We start from the raw sequence: 21,645 nt of genomic DNA on the forward strand, positions 1-21,645 counted from the left end.
TTAAGGGCATTAAGAACAGAATCACAGGGCCCCAGCTTAAGTACTTCAACAAATGTATACATCTATCACCCACATACTTAAAAAGAAAAGGCTAAATTTTCTAAAGATAGGCAGGGCTAGCAATGGTCAGCAGCTTGACCACCTTGCCATTAGTTTGATGACTTTGGGCAAGTCACTTAATCTGAAAAAGGAAGGATTTGGCCTAGATAATACCTTAAGCTCCTTTCAGCTCTAATGGCAAAATAGGAGATGAATAAAAGTATTTCTTAAATACCTACTAGCCCCACTACATATCAGGTACTCCACTAGGTGCCATGGAGATAAACACAAAATTGAGAGTTCCTCTACAGAGGGGATGCATAGTAAAAATAAAAAGAGGGGATGTACAAAATAAAAGAGAGAGAGGTATAGGGAAGCGATAGAAGCTCACTCTGATAGGAATCCCAAGAAGAAATGAGACAGGAAGGCTTTCTAAGCTTGGTGAAACATGCTGTGGAAAGGCATGGAGATAGGACTTGGGATATCATATACAGGGAATAGCAAGTAGGCCAACTTGGCAACAACGTCAGTCAATAAACATTTGTTAATCCCTCTATGAATATCCTCTGTCCTAAGTACAGACCCAGAAGCTGGGGGGGAGGGTGGGAAAGAAGGAGGAGAGAAGAGGAAAGGAACCAAAGGTAAAGGGAGCATATGTGAGAGATGTTACAAAGGCAAAATTGACAGGACTTAGAAAAAGATTTGATATAGGGATAAGATGAGAAAAGGTGATGTCAAGGATGATAACCAGGTGGCAAGCTTGAGTAGATAGGAAGATGATGGGGTCCCAGTCAGTAAGAAAGAAGTTTGAGAGTAGAACTAGGAGGAAGAAGTAATGAGCTCATTCAGTTGGAGATAGAAGACAGAGCTAAATAAGTATCTATTTAAAAAAAAAACTATTTTAAAAAATTATCTATATTATAGATAAGTATCTATAAAAAAGCCATGGGACCCCATGTCTAGAGGGTGTAACCTAGATAAATATCCAGCCAAGAACACTGAGCAGGTTTGGCCAAATAGGTAGGAAAAGGACAGGAGAGAACAGTGAGGGAACTGAAAACCCACAGGGAAGAGAATACCAAGAACACTGATGGTATCAAAAACTGTACAGAGGACAAGAAGGATGAAGATTAGGTCAGAAACTTGACTGTAGAAAACAGATTAAATGTGGGAAAGGAGTCATAAAAAAAAATCAATAAAGCAAAGTTCAAGCCAAGTTGTAAAGAACTTTAAATACCAATAAAAGAGGTAGTATTCTATCCTACAGGCACAGAGAGTCACTGAAGCTTTGGGGAAAAGGGGAGTGATATGTTCAGATCCATGCTTTAGCAACATCAATTTGACAGCTGTGTGGAGATTAGAGAAAATAGAAACTGGATATAAGACCTATTAGGAAGCTACTGCAATAGTACAGGAGAGAGTTAATGAGAGCCTACATTAGGGGAACTGTGGGTAGAGAGAGAAGGTGGTAGCTGTGATCATTGTTGAAGAAGTGGCACTGACATGATTTAAAACATTATAAATTCACTGACAATGAACAGTCACGCATGAGTGCAAGATCAAGAACCTAAGGGACTAGATAAACAGTAGTACTTGAAAAAGAAACAGGAAAGTTAAAAGGGGAGAAGCAAAAATGCTATATAGGCCATGATGAATTTTAAATGATTATGGAATATCCAGGGAAAGGCGTTTTTGTTTGGTTGGCTTTTTTCCCTGAGGCAACTGAGGGTAAGCCACTTGCCCAGGGTCAGATAGCTAGGAAGTGTTAAGTGTCTAAGATCATATTTGAACTCAGGTCCTCCTGACTTCAGGGCTGGTGCTCTATCCACTGTATCCACTTAGCTGCCCCTTAGGGGAGATTTTTTAAACAGCAAACTGCATATACAGAACTAGGACTCAAGACAGATAAGGGATAGTAAATATATAGATTTGGTAATCACATGTATAGAGAGAATAACTAAATCCTCAAAGTAGAAGAGCACAAAAAAAAAAGTGAGAAAAAATGAGAAGGACCAGGACTATTTACTTAAAAAAGAAGATCAGATACAGACAGTGGCAATATAACAGAGACCAAAAATTAATAATCACATCTGAAAAGAGCTACAATAAAGTAGTTTCACAAAAAACTAGAGAGGAGAGAATATCCAGAAGGAGGCAAACACTATGGAGAAGTGAAGGAAGACAAGGACTAAGATCATCAGACAAAATATAGAGAACACAGGTGACCTGGAGAAAGAAGTTTCAACTGAGAAGTAGAGACAAAAAACAATGCAAAAGATTTTTTAAAATACAAAGGAGGTGAAAAAGAGAAAGCGGGTGATGTGAGATCAGATAATGATTTGAGAAGATGATAGGATCAAATAAAGGTTAAAGAAATTTTTGCATGTTTAATGTGACTGTCCATGTCCATTGCTTACTGTCTTGGGAAGGAGGAAGGGCAGGGAGGGAGAAAAAAGTTGGAGCTCAAAATCTTACAAAGACAAATGTTGAGAACTATCTTTACATGTAATGGGGGGGAGGGAGAGATTTTAAATGATTAAGTACTTAAAACTTAATTTTTGTAGAATTTTTGTACGATTTTAAATCGTCCGATCTTAAATTTTGTAAGAAATTTTAAAAGAATTTTTTGCAACAAAATATTTGTGTGCCATATAATGGCATACAGTGGCAATGGGAACAATAATTACTTGACAAATGAGGGAAAATTAGAACATACAAAGAGAGATTAGGAGAAGAAAAAAAAAAAAACAAACATTTGGGAGATGGTGACTAGTCATTTTTATAAGTGTTTTCCAAACATCAACCAATTTTTTTGTACAATGTTGCAAGAACGTTCCTGTTTTGATCAATGTATATAATGTCAAAGGAGACACTTTACTGTTTATCTTGCTCAGCCTTCCACAGGCTGTATTAACTAAACTTGCTTCACCCCTTTTCCCTATCATGCTTTCCAATTTTTACCCATTTGTTTGCTCTTTTGAAGAATTATTTCACAGCTAAATGGAACAGTAGAAAAAGCACCAGCCCTGAAGCCAGAAGGATCCGAGTTCAAATTTGACCTCAGACACTTAATACTTCCTAGCTGTATGACACTAGGGCAAGTCCTTAACCTCAACTGCCTCATACTTTTTTAAAAAAAAAAAAAAAGTTAATTTAAAAAATCCTTTTTTTTTTTTTTAAAAGAATTACATTCACTTTATTTCATAGCCAATTCAATGCCATCGAGAACAAAGTAGAATGGAATGCTTCAGAAAACTCCGCAAAATTCTTGATCCAAAAAAGGCTACTTTTAAAAGCATAAATTCTTCTCAGTTTCTAAAATTAATCTCAAGTTTTCTAGTCCAATGGTCCTCCTTAGTATACTCCTGAAAGGAGTCAAAAGTAGCCCCTGGAGTAGGAGGCATGTAAATCAAGTTGCTTAGGTAACTGATATAACCTCTGCAATTCTCCAGTAGTTGAGCCACTCACAAAATTTATCACTTTTTGTCAGTTTTGGAAAATACTACTATTTTGAAACAAATTTTCTTTATTTTAAAACTTTATTACAACTTAGTTTTGAGTATCTTATAAACACCACAAATATAATTAAAGCAATTAGTACATTTACATTAAGGAATCAAGCATTAGGATTGTACCACAATAGAGGTAACAATTATGTATGTTTTCAATAATTTATGTCCCGCTTTAAATAAGCAATATTCTAAATTCGAAACTAAGTGACTATTGTAACCTATAATATAGAAATTTTTAAATTATGCACCCAAAAGATCCTGAGATTAGAAATATACTCAAGAGATTCAAATGCAGTAGAGAAGTTATTACTGTAAAGGGCACTGGACACAAAAAGGGAAAAAAGGTCTTAGAGTAAAGTACTAACTAGCAAGGATTTAAAGTGTTAGAAAGGAAAAAATCTAATCACTAAGGGGAAACTACAATTACCAGGTGATGTAATTCTTCTGAAGTACTCTCAAAACCAATGCACAGCATAAAATTATCTACCATCTGAACCTCAAATGAAACATGGCATAAGTGTCAGAGGCAAAAACTATATCAGCTGTTTTCCATACAGCTGTTTTTCTCTATTAGGAGGGGTTCAATTGTGAAGAGGGAAAAGAGTGCAAGTAGATATAGCTTGTAAATGACTATGCCATAACATAAGCTTTCAACTAAGTATTTTCTATGACAGTCTTTTTGGTTCACTAATGAAAGTCAAAGAAAAAAAATAGTTTTTCTTCATGGAAATATATACATTTAAAGTCAGGAGATGTATGTATTTGAAAGTTATGATAAAATAATTATCATTACTTAGTTTTTTAAAAACTGCACTGTGTAAGTGCTGGATATGGACTCAAGAAGAACTAATTTCAAATTCCATCTCAGCTAGTTGTAGGACTTTAGGAAAATCATTTAACTTCCATATGTGTAAAATGGGGGTAAAATAGCATTTACATCCCAGACTTGTGCTGAAGATCAAGTGAGATAATATAAGTACAGTATTTAGCAAACCTTAAAGCACTCTACAGACATTAGATTTTTGTTTTTAAAGAGAACAAGAATCACAAACATGCTTTCTGATGTAAACGTCAGATACCTTACCAGTTTTTTAAGTGAATTATGTGCCAAAAACTATGTCAATCACCTGATAAAAATCCCAAAGGCTTAATTCATAATCTAATTTTTTGGTTGGTTCTAAAGAATATATAGAGGCTAGTTCAAGACAGTCTACTGAAAAGAAAACTTATTATTGTCAATATTCTATATATTTAATCCAAACAAAAGAATAACAAGCTACATAAAAATAAATTTAAAGAAATTTTAAATTAAGGGAAAAAAAAAAAAAAGAAGCTATTACTCTACAGTGATAGAGTAGAAAGGGAATGGATTGGGAACCACAATACTTTAGATAATATGCTACTAAGTGGCTATGTAAATTTGGACAAAACTTTTAATCCCCTCTGTATTTCCATTTCCACCTTCAGATGTCTAAATATCAGTGACAAAGTATACAATATTCTTCTCAGGCTCAAATTAGACCTTATTCAAGAACTTGGTATTTTTTTTATTAAGGCAGAAAATAAGTTGATACATTTCATAAATAAGTCTGAGAGAGCTACCTGGTTATACCAATAGAACAAAATGAATGTTATTATAATTACTCTGAATTAGATGATATATACCAAGAACCAATGGTGCAGTTAGAAGTTGCCAGATATCCCAAATATGTAACAAAATATTCATTGTTGTACTTTCTGAAGTAGTAAAGAATTGAAAAGAAAATGTGCATTCAGTGATTGAGGAAATAACTGAACAAAATGTGGCATATAAATGTAATATCAATGTGACATTAGGAAACAACAAATATGAGAAATTTAGAGCAACATGGGAAGTCCTACATGAAGTAATAGTGAAGTTGAAGAGAAAAATATGAAGATGATTATAGTGCAAATAGAGTCCTAAAATGAAGTAAAACTTTAAATAACTATAATGATAGCTCCCTCATCATCCCAGGAAAGTAGAAAAGCAGGTGGATGGAGTAGTAGAAAGGAAGACACTTCTAGGAAGTAAAACTTATGACTTTTTTAACTAGCATGAAATCTAAATAGTATGAAATCTAAGCATCTGACAAAATAGATTTAAAATACTTCTAAGTTACTGAACTTTTCCCTTTTCTACAGAGCAACATGTCAACTTTTTTGTCACTATGTTGAATAAATCAGTTCTACTGAAACTTTCCCCCGATACCCAGCAGAAAAAAAAATCCAGAAAGTAAAGATGGATTATCACTAATAGTAGGACAAATGTAAATGAAAATAACCTAAGGCTTTAATTTATATCTCACAAACTGGCAAAAGATGAAAATAAGTAGTTCCAGAAAGGAATTAGGAAGATAGGCACATTGGCATATTGTTGGTGGAACTGAGAAGTGGCCCGACCATTTTGGAAAGTAATTTGGAATTATGAAAATAAAATTATTAAAATGTTCACATTTTTCAATCTAGAGATTCTATTATGTTATACCCCAAGAAGGACACTGGCAAGAGCAAAGTTCATATACACCAAAATATTTATAGTAATATTTTTTGACAGCCAAGAATTGGGTTAACAATGACTAAAAAAACTATTTTACATGAATGTAATGAAATGTTACTATATTACTATGATGTAAGAAATGACTGCTATAATGAATACAAAAAGATCTACTTAATGTGATAAAATGAAGAGTCAAGAAAAAAATGTATATAAATACAATAATATAAAGGGAAAGAACAAGAATAACCCCACACACCCAAATATCCCAAAAGGGAATGCTACAAAATTATAAAGAGCAAATATGACTCCAAAGAATATATATGAGAAGGGACTCTCACCCTATTCTGCAGAAGTGGGAAGTCCATACATATTAGCCACTGTGCATATTTTTAGAGTTCCTCAAGATACTAATCAAGTTTTCTCTTATTTCTTTTTTTCTTTTGTCTTTAAAAAAAATACTACTTGTTATTTGGGATGACTCAGGAAGGAGAGAGAGGGAAGAATTTTGGAAGAAATATATCTGATAATGTAAAAAATGAAAGAGAGAAATCAATAAGTGGGGGGGGGGGGGAGAAAGATAGACTAAAGATGTAGAATGAGATATTTTCCAACATAGCTACTTTGTTGATTTGTTTTACTCGACTATCCTTATTTGTTACAAGAAAAGACAAGGGATAGTTAATATTTAGTAACAGATGCAAAAAAGAGGACATTAATAAAATAAAACATTTTTTTAAGTACATGAAACAAAATGTAGAACTTCTTTGGAAAAGAAGGGCACAAATGAACAATAATTTTATTACTACCTTGTTAACATTTATATACACTTTTTAAAGACCATCTATAACAGAAGTTTAGTTTCACATAAAAGCCTTTTTATTCTTTGTATACTGAAATGACTAATAAAAATATTTTTAAAAGAAACAAATGCAGCAGCAAAGTTTTCAACTTGTGCATTCAACCCAAACTGATTCCTTTAGTTTATTACTATTGGTTAGATATTCTTCCAAACTATTATAACAATAATTCCTCATACAATAATCAATAAAAAAGTATGTCATATTTAAATCTATTTGTAGACATTATTTTGATATGTAATTACTAGATCAAAGAAAGTAAATAATATATGTTTCAATACGGTTTCTTTTTTCACTTGTCATGCATGTGTTAATATTTTTACAGGTTACTTATACGTCAGGGTTTACGTAATTTTATCACTATAACACTGGTACATCTATCAAAAACAGCTAAACTTGACTATTTTCATAGTATTCTGCATATTACCCTTGAAAAGTAAAAATTAGGCAGATTGAGTGTGGATTCAGTCTATCAGGATTAAAACACCAAGAATTGATTTCTGATCTCCAAACTCCAGAAGTTAGCAGAAAGACTACTCAAATCTATCACAGTGCCTCAGGGTACTAAAGGTAAGGCTAGGACTAGTGCTTCCAGGGTTTATGAGGCTGAAAGCTGAGTGGTAGGATTATATCTTTCAGGGGTGTTCAAATAATACCATCTTGGGATGAAGTTATTAACCAGAAGTGGGTTCAACCTCCTGAGGATACTGAATCAGTTATTTACTAACCATATGATGAGAAATATCTTTTTGCTACCCAAGAACTATACCCCTGTTCCCACTGTGTTTGGAGTCCCGCACCAAATCCAAGCTAATGTCTTCATTAAAGTATCCTTTAAAAGTTAAGTACTGATCAGGAAATCTTTCCCAATGTTATGATGACAATCTACCAGCTTTGCCACCAATATTCAACAACAGCTTCTTCAGAGTTCAGTTCATCCATCTATTGAGGTCCTGTCCTATTTGTTTACTTGTTTACTGGCACTCAGATTACACACTACTGGAATATTCCCTCTTCAAGGAAATTCATTTCTAGCACAGTCTTCCTCTCCAAAGCCACCCTAGGGCCCTTATGTGTGAGTACACAGCACACATGTGGACATGTGCTTTCAAGTCCCTTTGAACACTCTGTTGTCTCAATTAATTAATAAGTCTTATGGCTCTATGTTCAAACCTCATCTACAAAAAAATGGTCATTTCCTTCATTTCATCCTCATCCATAACTAAGCTAACTGTGAAACCCCTCTTTATGATCATACTTCCATATCTTTCCATCTCTCCCTTTGTCTTCTCTTGTCCCTATTCTTCAGCTTCATTGTCACTATCAATCCTTCTCCCCTCTCTATCATACTTGCTCTGGTCTCACTTTTCTCTTTAAGAAGTGATTTTTTGACTGGCCAATTGATTAACTCACTATTTTCTTCTCTCAAATTTCTTTTCTCTGACAGTTTGCCAAACTCCAATTCAGAATAATCAACTTTCTTCATTCTAAATCCTAGGAAGGTGAAAAAAAAGTTAAACAACCTTTTTAACAGGGTTTATTTCAAATTTGTGGTTTAATCTCCACCAGGCCACCCTTAATGCTGCATGGCAACTCCCTTAGTCTTTAAAAAAAAAAAAAAAAAAAAACCTCTCACTTTCTGTTACAGCCATTCCAAAATTTCTCTTCTCTTTTCTCTCATATCTTACTTCTTTTAAAAAACTCCTCTCTTCTCCATGTAAGATCTTACCTTCTACTTTAGAAAAAAGACTTGCCAACTTATTCTCCCCTAATCCACATCTTTCTCCCCTACTAAATAGTATTTTTCCCAACTATATGCAAAGATAATTTTCAACATTCACTTTTATATGATCTCCAATTTTTTTCTCCCTTCCACTTTCCCTCCAAGATGGTAAGCTATAAAGAGCTGGAACTCGGAAAAAGTGTATTTGACTCTAAAGACAACAGAGCACTTAAGGCTAAATATCTACTCAATGTATAATAGTAGTTCTATAAACATATGGTAATATGATGGCTCTCCTCATGATTGGCACTGCTGAATATGTTGTGATGAGGTAATCAGAGGCAAGGATTGAGGGATGAGGGAGATGCTCAGACTCTCTCTGCCACAGCTCGTCGAGGAGAGGAGACTTCAGGTTTCAGACTCCAGAGTCCAGGATTCATCTTTAATGAGCGGAGTGGCAGCTTACCTGACTCCTTCACTTCTTCTCCTAAAGACCAAGGTCTTTGATTGATCCTGACTACTGATCCTGAGGCCCTCCAGAGAGCTAGCCCAGACATTATAGTAAGCAATCAAATGTAGATTATACATGTACAAGCATGCTAAACAAATTTTCACATCAGTCATGTTATGAAAGAAAAATGAGAAAAGGAAAAAACCACAAGAAAGAAAAAACAAAACAAAACAAAAAAATAAAAATAGTATGTTTTTATTAGCATTCAGATTCCATAGTTCTTTCTAAGGATGTGGACAGCATTTTGCATCTTGAGTTTTTTAGAACTGTCTATGACTATTACCAAGAAGAGCTAAGTTGATCAAAACTGATCACACAATCTTGCTTATTACTATTCTCCAGTTCCTCTCACTTCCCTCCGCATCTACTCATGTAAGTCCAGGATGCTCTGAAATCTGCCTGCTTATCATTTCTTATAATACAGTAAGATTCCATTACCTTCATATACCACACCTTGTTCAGCCATTTCCCAACTGATGAGTTTTCTTCCATTTCCAATTCTTTCTCACCACAAAATGAGCTTGTGGGCCTTTTTCCTGTTTTTTATCAACTCTTTCAGAGAAAGACTTAGTAGCGGTATTCCTGGATCAAACTGTATGCACAGTTTTATAGCTTTGGGCAAAAAATTCCAAATTTCTCTCCAGAATGTTTGGATTGTTTCACAGCTCTCCATTAATACATTAGTGTTCCAATTTTCCCATATTCTCTCCAACATTTATCATTTTTCTTTTCTGTCATATTAGCCAATTCAATAAGTATGAGGAAGTACTCATGAGGTGGGAGTTGTTTTAATTTGCATTTGTCTAATCAATAGAGATTTAAAGCATTTTTCATATAACTATAGATAGCTTTAAATTCTTTATCTGAAAACTGCCTATTTATATCCTTTGACCATTTATCAGTTAAGATGTGGATTGGGGTTATAAGATAAATCCTAAGAGTCTTCATCACACTCTTCATCTCTAGTATCTGACTAAGGAGATGGCTCTTCTTCCTGCTAAAATAAACACCTCAAATTTCTCTTATCGTGGATTTCCTCTCTAGGAGCTTTCTTCAATTTCTCCTTATCAACAAAGTCTTTTCCTGCTACCTAAAACACATCCAAGTCTCCCACTCTTAAATTCAATCTAATTCTGGCATTACAACTCTTTTTCCTTTCACAATAATCAAGCCTCTTCTCATCCTCCCATAGCTCAATGTAAAATTGTTTGTTTTCCTGTCTTCCTACTATGATTCACAAATAAAACATAAGATTCTCCAGGGCATTACCAGCAGTCTGCACATGTCCACTGAATTAAAACTAAATGATCATACAACAAGTATACAGCAAAATTTCAGTATTCTAAAAAAAATAAAATAAAAAAAATAATCAAAAATAATACAAGTCTTAAAAGAACACATTTCTTTTTATTGAGGAAAAAAAAAGAAAAAAATTTAAGTAAGTAAAGATAATTTGGATAGAACTTTTTGTACTCTGAACTATTCTGTTCTAGTGATACAGCAAAATAAAGCAATTAGGTTTCCATCAAAATTCTCCTTAATATAGTCTGTTAATATAATTCCAAACTTGACCATCAAGAAATTTCTGCAATTATATATTGTGCTTCGAGAATAAATTAAAAGTCAAAAGTCTATCCAAGATCTAAGAAGTGACTTTGACCACAATGATATGCAAAATCCTATATGACCATGAATCATCCTATGCAGTGATATTTCAGATTACTTTCTAAATCTTGCATAGCAGTTTACAAAACTCATTAGTTAAATTTTTAATATATTATCAAAAAATTCTAATTGATTCAAGCATCCTTAATGATATAGATAAATTAGATTTCTATTAGAAAATAACATCCATGAATGAACTCATCTTGATTAAATCACAAAAAATTCGAAAGATGAAAGAATTAAAACCATGTGGCTTCATTTCAGATTTAGAAATTTGAAAAATTCAGGGAAAAATGGGAAAAAAAAAAAAAAAACACCCAGAATATTTACCTTCCCAGTATTTTTGAAAGCAATACAGTTAAGACTATATTAAACTATTTTTAAAGTACATTCCAACACTAAAACTCTTATAATTGCTCAGATAAAACATGCTACTATGCCAATGTATGTGTATATATGTTAGTATGTACACACACAACTTTATCACTCAAGCAACATCATCATAAAAGGGGAAAATAAAATTAAAAAACCCCCAAACCTTATTTTTGTTATATGTTCTATTGAACTTACCTCTCAAATCTAAGTAAACAATGAAACATTTTCCAATTAAATTGCTGTGATCTTCAGTGGGGAATGCCTAAAAATGCCATGTAATAACTGTTCTGCTGATTTTACAAATAAAACAAACTTCCTTTGATTAATAAAAAAAAAAAAGTGACAAGTATTTTTCATTCCATTTTCCCCCAACAAAATGATTTGAGAAATGAAGAAGTCATTTATTAGTGACAAGTAGTAGGACAAAGAGCTGACCTAGTCCTTGGCGTCAAGAAAATCTGAGTTGCACCTCTTACACATAATAGCTGTATGATGTTGGTAAATCCCTTCATCTCTCAAATGCCCCAGATGATTCTAAGACTATAGATTGCAGAAGAGTTTTGATCTGCTTTAGTAAAAGGAAGTTTCCTCATAAGCAGTTTTCTATATTAATGAAAACAAAGTTCTATGCTCAAGTTTCTCCAGCAGCAAACTTTCTAGAGAAGGGGGTAAAAAAAAAAAGAAAAAAAAAAAAAAAGAAGCTTGCATTAAAGTTTATATGAAGATCAATCATTAAACATTTGCCAGGTACCTACTATGTTTCAGGCACTGTGCTAAGTGCTGGGGATACAAAAAGAGATCAAAGTGCATGCTCTCAAGGAGCTTACAATCAAATGGAGGAAATAACATAAATAAAACATTTATAAAGCAAGCTACATAAACAATAAAAAGGAAATAACAGGGGGAAAGCACTAGAATTAAGAGAGGCTAGTTAGGGAAGGCTTCCTGCAGAAGATTGGGTTTTAGTTGAGACTCAAAAGAAGCCAGAGAGATCAGAATGGAAGAAAGACAGCATTCCAAGCAGAGGGAAAGCCAGAGAAAATTCCTGTTGAAAAATGAAGTGCCTTGTTCATGGAACACCTCAGAGGCCAACGAAAAGTAACATGTAAGAAGACTGGAAAGGTAGGAGAAAGACATAGGGCTTTGAATGCCAAACAATTTTATTTTTGATCCTGGAGACAATAGGAAGTCACTAGAGTTTACTGAGTTAGAGAGAGGAAAGAAAGGGTGGTGGTAACAGGATCAGACTTGAGCTTTAAGAAAATCACTTTGGTGACTAAATATAGGAGGTATTAAAATGGGTACAGTCTTTGAAACAGGAAAACCTACCAGCAGGATACTGAAATAATGCAAGCAGGAGAAGATGAAGGATTGTACTAGAGTAGTGACAGTGTCAGAGGAGAGAAGGAGGATATATTTGAGAGAGATATTGCCAAGGTGAATTCTAGAAGCCCTGGCAACAGCTTGGACATGGAGACTGAAAAGTAGTGAGGAGGGCGGTAAGACTCCCTAGGTTGCTAACTTGAGGGACTAATTCGATAATCAACTGATATGCTTGTAATATCTACTAATAACTCCTCCATAACATTTTCTTTATCGTGTTCCCCAAACATTTTTTCTTTCCCCTTGTGACTACTTAAATGACTAAGTGACTACTTTGCTCTTGCTCAAAGTCTTCACTTCATTATACTCAAAAGTCAAAAGATAATAAACTATTAAATCTATCAAGTTCAGGAGATAAGAACTGAGTGACAACCATCCTCAAACCTATCCTATTTTTAGAAATTTTTAAATCTCACTTGTATTTTTTAATCCCAGGAGATAAAAAGAAATTATTGGAGAAATCACCAAATTCATAAAATATTTGATTTTAAATTCAAATATTATATATATGATTTACATGTACTACTCATTTGTAATTTTCCAAGTACTTCCACAAACTGAGTCACCCTTAATACAATACACATTATTATGAACCAAAAAGGTACAAAAGTGGATTACTTTTAAGACATCTTTTCTATCATGAATTTAGAGTTCTCTAAAAATCTAATGGTACAACATTTTTAGTAACTATCAAATAAAAGAAAAGCCAGGATAGTTTAGGATATCCTTATGAACCAAAAAATCATACTAAAACCTATATGAATAAAGAAAACTTGCCTCGGATTGGAAAGGGAGAATTTTTTGCTTCATTCTCCAAGCAAAACCTATCAATGCTGAAGTAAAACATCTCTCACTAACAGGACATTACTATATCCTATTTATTAGTTGATTTGTAATTTATATATTAATAAGAACAAGAGGAAGGATTTTAGTAATCCTCTAATCCTAACTTTATCAAGTATGTATATATGCAAAGAAGGGAAAGAAAAGAGAGAAAAAATGGGAGAGGAGAATCATTCAAAAAATATTTTTTTGTAATGTAAAGAGTTTAATTTCATATATATGAGCAAACTGAAGCTCAATGATTAAGTAACAAGCCCAAAGTCACACATCTATTTGGTTACAAAGCCAGGATCAGATGTTAAGATGTCCTACCCCAAAGTACTATTAAGGCTGCTTTAGGAAGTATATGGCTACTTGTAGCTTCAGCTGAAGATAAATACAGATTTCCTCCCACTCCCATGGTTCAAGATGAATTTCCTAACTTGCTGATTCACCAACATGAAAAATTTAAGCCGTTACCATAGGGTATGTACCTTTCTGCAAGCAGGACAAAGTCCATTCTCATCAGTGCGAATACGATGCCAACAGAAGCGGCAAATTTGGTAGCCACAAGTGCAAGGGAAAAAGTTGATATCATCGATCTCTAAGGGCTCCATGCAAAGGGGGCATTCCACAGGGTCTTCCTTTGCATCAGGACTGCGAGACATCTTCACGTGTATACACAGCAGCAAAAAAAGTTTATAATAACTTAAGGGAGAAGGAAGGTCAGCACTGAAAATTAAAATGGAGCACTCTGAAGACCTGTGAGAAAAATCAGAAAAAAAAAAAAAAAAAAAACACAACAAAAATTAATTGTACATGTAAAACACTGGAAAGTATAGGTTTTGCCTAAGCTGTAGTTTTATAAAATAAAATAAGTTTAATAATGTTTGCATTTGATGTAAGCATTGAAAGCATGTATTACATCACTAGCATATAAATTTGAGATCCAAAACTAGATATAAAGGAGAAAAAATGGTTCTATGGAATACTGTATAAAATTAGAGTGCTAAAAAAATACTTAGCATCCCTAAAAAGATTTAGAAAATATCCAAGTACTATAATAACATGTCTCAAGGGAAGGGAGAAAATGAACAGGTATCTTCTGTCTTGAATCTTATTCTTCAAATTCTCAATCACCTTTGAGTTTATGGTGGGATAAACAAAATATTCAACATATCTGAACATATCATTAGATTTATAAATGAATTAATGTGGTAAATATAAACTGGTCAACTTCTAAGATTTATTAAACACTAAATAATATTAATATAATGAACATAAAAATACTAAATAATTTCATTAAAATTAACTAATTCATTAAACATTAAATAACAACTAAAATCTGATAAAATAAGCATATATCTAACATATATGTCTTAGAATCTAAGTGCTTGTACACTAAATATTGTTTAACATGTTACTGGAAACAAATGATCCACCATATTATTTCTGACAGAAAACTGAAGGTTTATGTCAAAGTGGGAGAAAGACACACACATAGACACACACAGAGACAGCGACATAGGGGTAGAGAGAGGGGGGGGCAGAGAAAGAGGGGCAGAGAGAGAGAGAGAGGGGAGAGAGGGAGGAGAGATTATACTATAAATCAAAAGAAATGGGGCAAAGAGATAATAGCAAAAAAGTAACACACCTGATCCTACCACTATCCAAAATCCTTTAAAAAAAAAAAAAAAAAAAAATGAATTAACCATGACTTCCAAAGACTTTAAGAGTGAAATAGGTAGAGATAGCCTAACAGAGGTACAGATTTGAAACATACATTTTCAGTTGTGACCAATGTATTTATTTATTTTGCCTGAAAATACTTATTTATAACAAGAGTGGAAAAGGAATACAGCACTTGATGGAAATGTTAGAGAAGAGACTAGTAGTCAGTAGAAAGTGACAATATGATGTAAAAAAGAGACTTTAATAAGATCTATTTTTTAAGTGAATTAAATTCCCATGTAAGTTAATAAGACCAGGTAGGTGATCCAATGGGTAGAAAGATGGACCTGAAGTCAGGAAATCTCATTTTCCTGAGTTCAAATCTGGCTAGCTCTTATGACCCTGGGCAACCTGCTTAACCATAGTTAAGTTTCCTTAACTTCAGTTTCCCCCTCTGTAAAACAAGCTAGAGAAACTATTCCAATATCTTTACCAGGAACAAGTCTAAATGGGGCCATAAAGAGTCAGAAAGGACTGAAAAACAACTGAACAACAACAGCAATAAATTTGCCACGGTATTTATACAATCTTGGACAAATCACATAATCTCAGAAGCTGTTAGGTGCACAATGGATAGAGTTCTGAACCTAGAGTCAAGAGACCTGAATTTAAATTTGGCCCTGACAGGTACTTGCTATAATGACCCTAGAGAGTCACTTAACCTTGTTTGCCTCAGTTTCAACATCTATAAATATAATGAACTATAGAAGGAAACTGCAACGACCGCAGGATCTTTGCCAAGAAAATCTCAAATGAAGTAACTCACCCACAACTAAAATGATGGAATAACAAAGTTAACAAAATATTTGTAGTTTACTTCATGGAAAATCTGAATTAAAATACTGGTTTTACCTAATAATTGAAAAATACTTTTCCTTTCAGGAACAATCTATGTCATTATATCACTGAAACAAATCTAAGCTCATCTGACAGAGATTTAGGGGATAACCCCCATTTGAGGTCAGCTAGGTGATTCAATGGTGGGAGTACTAGATCTTGAAAGTCATTAAGACTTGTCTTGCAGAGTTCAAATCTGGTCATTTCAGATACTCAATACTTATGTGACTCTGACTTAATCCATTTGTTTCATTTTCCTTATTTGTTAAATGAGTTGGAAAAGGAAATGTCTTTTCCAGGCATATACTTTTCTGCAAGCAGAACAAAGTCCATTCTTATCAGTATGAATATGATGCCAACAGAAGAAACAAATTTGGTAGTCACAAGTGCAAGGGAGATAATTTCATCAATCTCTAAGGACTCAAAAAAAAAAAAAAAAAAAAAAAAAAAAAGAAATTCCAAACATCCTCCTTCAGGAATGTTGTTCCTCCTCATGTATATCTCTAGGCTATTCCAGCTTCCTTCAAGTTGAAAATAAGATCTGATCTTTTACAGGATGGCTTTCTCATCCCTCCTAATTCTAAGGCCTTCTTTCTGTTGTTTACCTCCGATTTATTTCATATACAGCTTGACTGCATATAGCAGATCTCATGTTACCTCCCCCAATTAGATTGGGGGTTTCTTGAGAGTAGGACCTAGTTTGTCTTTCTTTGTATTCCCAATGTTTAGCACAGGATCTGACAAATTGTAGTAGGGACTTAAGTGCTTATTAACAGAGAAGAGGAATTGATGTGAGGTAAATTGAAGAAACTTTTTAACAATCTCAATGATAGTATATTACTCTAGATTTCTGAGTCCTTGGTAACTACTTGGATGGTAGTGATAGGATTATAATGTGGTGCAAAACTCTGACAAGAGGCCAGATTTTACACTTTAGATAATTTATCTCTTATATTATAGTAATAATTATCTAAAGTATACTAGATTGTAATAACAACGCACAAGTTTTAAGTCACAACTCTAGTTATGACCACAGGCAACATCCAAGTTTTTTTGTCCAAGTTTCCTCATCTGCAAAATGGACATAATATATACATTACCTATCTTGGAGTAACTGAAGAAAATGCTTTGTAACTCTGTAAGCACTAGATAAAACAAATCAATTATTACACAGAAAAATGTGGTAAATCCAATAGTAGCATAAAATTTAAACTGGAACCAAATCTTTTTGGAAACTATCACCGAGGTCAGAAAGAGAGAGAATAACTGATTTTATTCTAGGAAATCATATCATGTTACTGAGAAAAGTAAAAAAAAAAAAAAAAAAAAAAAAGTTTCTACCTTCTTTCCCAGGTCTGTTTCTAGTCAAAGTAAACTCTATCCTATTTTTCAAAGAAAAACACTAATTCTCACTTTCATCCTTTCACTCATAACTTTCTTTTTTACCCTTTATCTTCTTTCCCATAACCTACAATGAAATACAACCAATCCTATTAACTAAGATTAATAAAAACAGACGAAAATTTATAGAAAATATTCTTACCTATGGTTGGAATGAACCAAAATAATAAACATCAATAATTCCCCAATTCATTTACAATAAATAACAATGAAAATACCAAAAGGTTACTTTATAGAACTGGATAAAATGGTAATGAAATGAATATGTAAGAACCAATAACTGGTTAAAGGCAAAAATGGAGAAATGAACTTTTCACTTTAAAATATATTATAAAGATGAACAGCAATGAATAGAGCATCAATCCTGAAGTCAGAAGGACCCGAGTTCAAATTTGATGTGACTTTAGGTAAGTCACTTAACCCTAATTGCCTCAGCAAAATCTATATATAAAATAAAGCTATAATGAATGACAACTGAAACTTCCCAAGTCCAGAATAAAAACAGATTAATAAATCCGAGAGACCATAAATTGACAAAATATATCCAAATTAATAAGGTCTTTTTTTTTTTTTTGAGTTTTAATGAAGCCTTTTGGAATTTGCACCAGTCATTTCTTAAACATTCCTCTACCCTACTGAACCCTTCTCAGTAACCAAAGTAATATGACACGCTGAACCTACAGTTATCCACTTCTCTAAAGAAAAGAATGAAATAAATCATCCAGTCACAAAAATAAGCAGATCAATACCATCAATCTCAGTTCAGCTGATCTGTATGTTTTCACTTACATGTAAATGCTCTTTTCTTTCCCAGTCCTGCTATCTTAGCTCTTAATTGTATTAATTGATATAGGTCTCCAAATATTTCTAGAATTTATGTTTAATAGTAGAAAATCAAGTTGTCATAATAGTGTAGTGAAGTTAGCCTAGAATTCAGGAAGATATCCTTTTAATCAAGTCTTGCTTCTGACACATATCCCCCTCAGGCTTTAGACAATTCTATAAGACTATAAAATGCAGAGAAAATAAGAAAGTAAGAAAATATTTGCAGGGAGAGGATTTCCTAAACCAGGAGTTCCACTTCCTTTTTTTATTTTCATTCTCTCTCAAATTAAATACAGGAAGAGAATGAAAAGGAAGAAGGAAAGGGAAAGAGAAGTCAAAGAGAAGGACCAAGAAAGAGACACAGATGTAGCTGTTGCTAGAAAGTTTCCCAGGATATTCAGGGACATGACATGGATTTATTCTCTATTCCTTCTATTTTACACACAGCTTTTAGAAATGTTAGCAATGAGCTGTTTTGTTTCAGTATCGACTGGTTTACCCCTATTTATCCTGGTAATCCCCTGTACTAGGTAGTCCTCTGTTCCACAGAGTACTATATTGATGCCAAACTTAGTGCAGACACTCGACTGGCACATCACACAGCAGCCTAGAAACCCTGTGTTTCAGGCTCTCCTCCTGCCTCAACCTCCCAAAGAGTTAGGACTACAGGAACGTGCCACCATGCCCAGCAAATCTGCCGAAACTGGTCTACTTGTTCAGTGCCATACCATATCCCCAACTTTTAGCAAATGCATTGTCTTAATTCTATTATTTAAAAAAAAAAAAAAAAAAAAAACACAAAAAAAACCTATCAGAAGGTCTAATATTCAACATGGAGAATATTAATACAAAATTTTTAGAGCAAGAGTTATTCCCCAGTAGATAACCAGCTAAAGGATATGAATAAAAAGTTCTCAAAAAAAAAAAAACCCCTGCAAATTATTGATTATCATTTGAAATCAATTTTTTAAGAAAACAAACTAAAATAACTGAATTTTCCCCATTTCTCTTCCCCTGCCAATCAAAAGGCAATGCAGAGGTTGTAGAAATACAGGCATACTCATGGTTCAATCAATCAGAAAAGTAATTTCAAATATTGCTAAAAATAAATGACTAGGATATCCTTTTAGGGTCAAGGGGCCCCAAAAATATTGAGATTCTGGACCAGTGACAAGATACCTCAAGAAAATTTGCAGGTTCAGACCCATCTCCAAGTCAAGAGGCAACATTTATTAAAATTGAAACACCAATTAAAGCAGATTAAATTCCAAACGAAGTTAACAAAGAACAAAGAATTAGAAGGTAAATTTATAGGAAAAACTAAGAGAAACCAAGTGCTTCATGCCACTGGTATGTTAATTTTATGACAAATCTAGAAAGGTGAGGAATAATCTGGTTCTGACTTTTTGTACAAGTGCAGTACCCATAATTCCCTGGGCAGATCTCACTGGGTTGATTTCACCATGTTTTTAGTCCTGAAACATCACTAGGTTAAATGACAGGCATCTAATTCTGTCCTGCACTAACATTAATTTTAAGCACCTTATTATTGTTGCTCATTAGTCTCAAACCCCATTATCACTGACCCACAAGCTGATATCTGAAAGCCAGCAATCTTTTGGGCTCAGCATCTTGGCCAAATAAAGTAAACTGAAGCAAGATAGACTAGGGGAGGAAACACATCATTCTTAATTGCATCATTTACATGCCATGTAGTCTTGGGAATATTCCTGAGAGCTGCACTTTGACCCAGAGATCCCATAGGCAGGTGTATATACCATCAGGATCCAATACACAAATATTTGTTATATACTTAAAATACTCAAAGCAGTACCTTTCATAGTAACAAAGAACTGAAAACAAAGTAGGTGTCCATCAACTGGGGAATTGGTAATAGACTGTAACTGTATTAAAAGAAATAATGTACAACAAAGAATTTGGAAGGGATGTAGAGTGACACCGAATAAAAAAAAAAAAAACAGGAAAAATTATTTATAATGACCAGAAGAATGTAAAAATAAAAATAAAACCTGAATGCTGTGCAATTGCAATAAACAAATTTAGTGCCCAACAATATCTCCTCCTTTGTTGCAGTTGTGGAGATGGTACAATCCCACAACAGTGGAACACTAAAGATGATATCTAATACAATTAACATATTGTCTAGTTTTACAAAATTGTTTTTCTTTTTAAATTTTTGTTCTAAAGGTCTCACTGCATAGGGAAAGGGGAAGAAATGTAAAAAAAATTATCAATAAAACTATATCTAATCTATTATATATTTATTATGTCCAACTAAAAACTAGAACTAAAAAGGAACTGCTACAAACTGATAAGCAATCCTCAATAGCCTAAAGGTTAAATAAGATAGATTAAAATAAGGGAGGAAACTGAAAATACAAAATCATTCAATTTCACCAATAATCAGAGTGAAACAAATTAAAAAATAATTGAGGCAGTAATTCTCACCAACTCAACTAGTAAAAACAAAGTGACAAAGCAATGCTGTTAGACTAGTAGGGGAAAAAAGCATATAATAACACTACTTACAAATTGGAAATTTTTTGTAAAGCTATCTGGCAATATATTAATCATTGACTCTTTGATCCAGAGATCTTATTAGAAGGTACATATATCCTTTTCTTTCTTTCTTTGATTAAAACTTTTTATTTCAAAATATATGCATAGATAACTTTCAATATTCACTTTGGCAAAACTTTTGTGTTCCAATTTTTTCTCCCTTCCTTCCTCCTCATACCTTTCCTAGATGACAAGTAATACAATATATGTTAAATGTGCAATTCTTCTATGCTTATTTCCATAATTATCATGCTGCACAAGAAAAATTAGATCAAAAAGGAAAAAAAATGATAAAGAAAAAAGGCAAACAAGCAACAAAAAAGTGAAAATACTATGTTGTGATCCACACTCAGTCCCCAGTCCTGCTTCTGGAATACAAATGGCTCTCTCCATCACAAGGCCATTGGAAGTGGTATGAAAAGAGCCAAGAGGCAAGAAATGATCATCGTATAATCTTGTTGCTGTGCGATACATATATCCTAATGATTTAATTAAAACCTTAGCAGTACAAAACTATTCATAGTTATTAGGTCTACTGTAAAACTTTAAGCAATCTATAAAACAAATCTGATACAATGTGATCTGAAAAACTGCTGTGCTATTAAAAGATCAAATATAAGGGAATAAAAAGAAATAGCAAAAGATAAACACAAAGAAAGCAATACTAAGGAATAGGACATACATATAAATTCTAAGTGTTTAAAAAAAAAAAAAAAACAAATATTAGAAGGTAATCAATTTTTTAAGACAGTGTTTTCCAAACTACTGGGAACACCCTAGGGGGAAGGGAGTGTGTGTGATCCTCAGGTAGAGAAAAAAAGAGATGCCACAAAAGAATGGTAAAAATAACAGAGCCATTTAAAATT

The 21,645-nt window shown here is 33.3% G+C and overlaps 1 protein-coding gene across 3 annotated transcripts in view; it reads right to left on the reverse strand.

The window, feature by feature from the left end:
* The window catches only part of CNOT4 (CCR4-NOT transcription complex subunit 4), a 116,305-nt gene that overhangs the window by 85,719 nt on the left and 8,941 nt on the right, over nucleotides 1-21,645 (reverse strand). For all 3 annotated transcript variants that reach the window (XM_031939119.1, XM_031939117.1, XM_031939118.1), the window contains exon 2: nucleotides 13,900-14,167. In XM_031939119.1, coding sequence (XP_031794979.1) covers nucleotides 13,900-14,073 — 174 coding nt within the window. In that variant the 5' untranslated portion in view covers nucleotides 14,074-14,167. The remainder of the gene's footprint in view (nucleotides 1-13,899; nucleotides 14,168-21,645) is intronic.

Source organism: Sarcophilus harrisii, chromosome 5 (assembly GCF_902635505.1).
Source record: "Sarcophilus harrisii chromosome 5, mSarHar1.11, whole genome shotgun sequence".
NCBI lineage: Eukaryota > Metazoa > Chordata > Mammalia > Dasyuromorphia > Dasyuridae > Sarcophilus > Sarcophilus harrisii.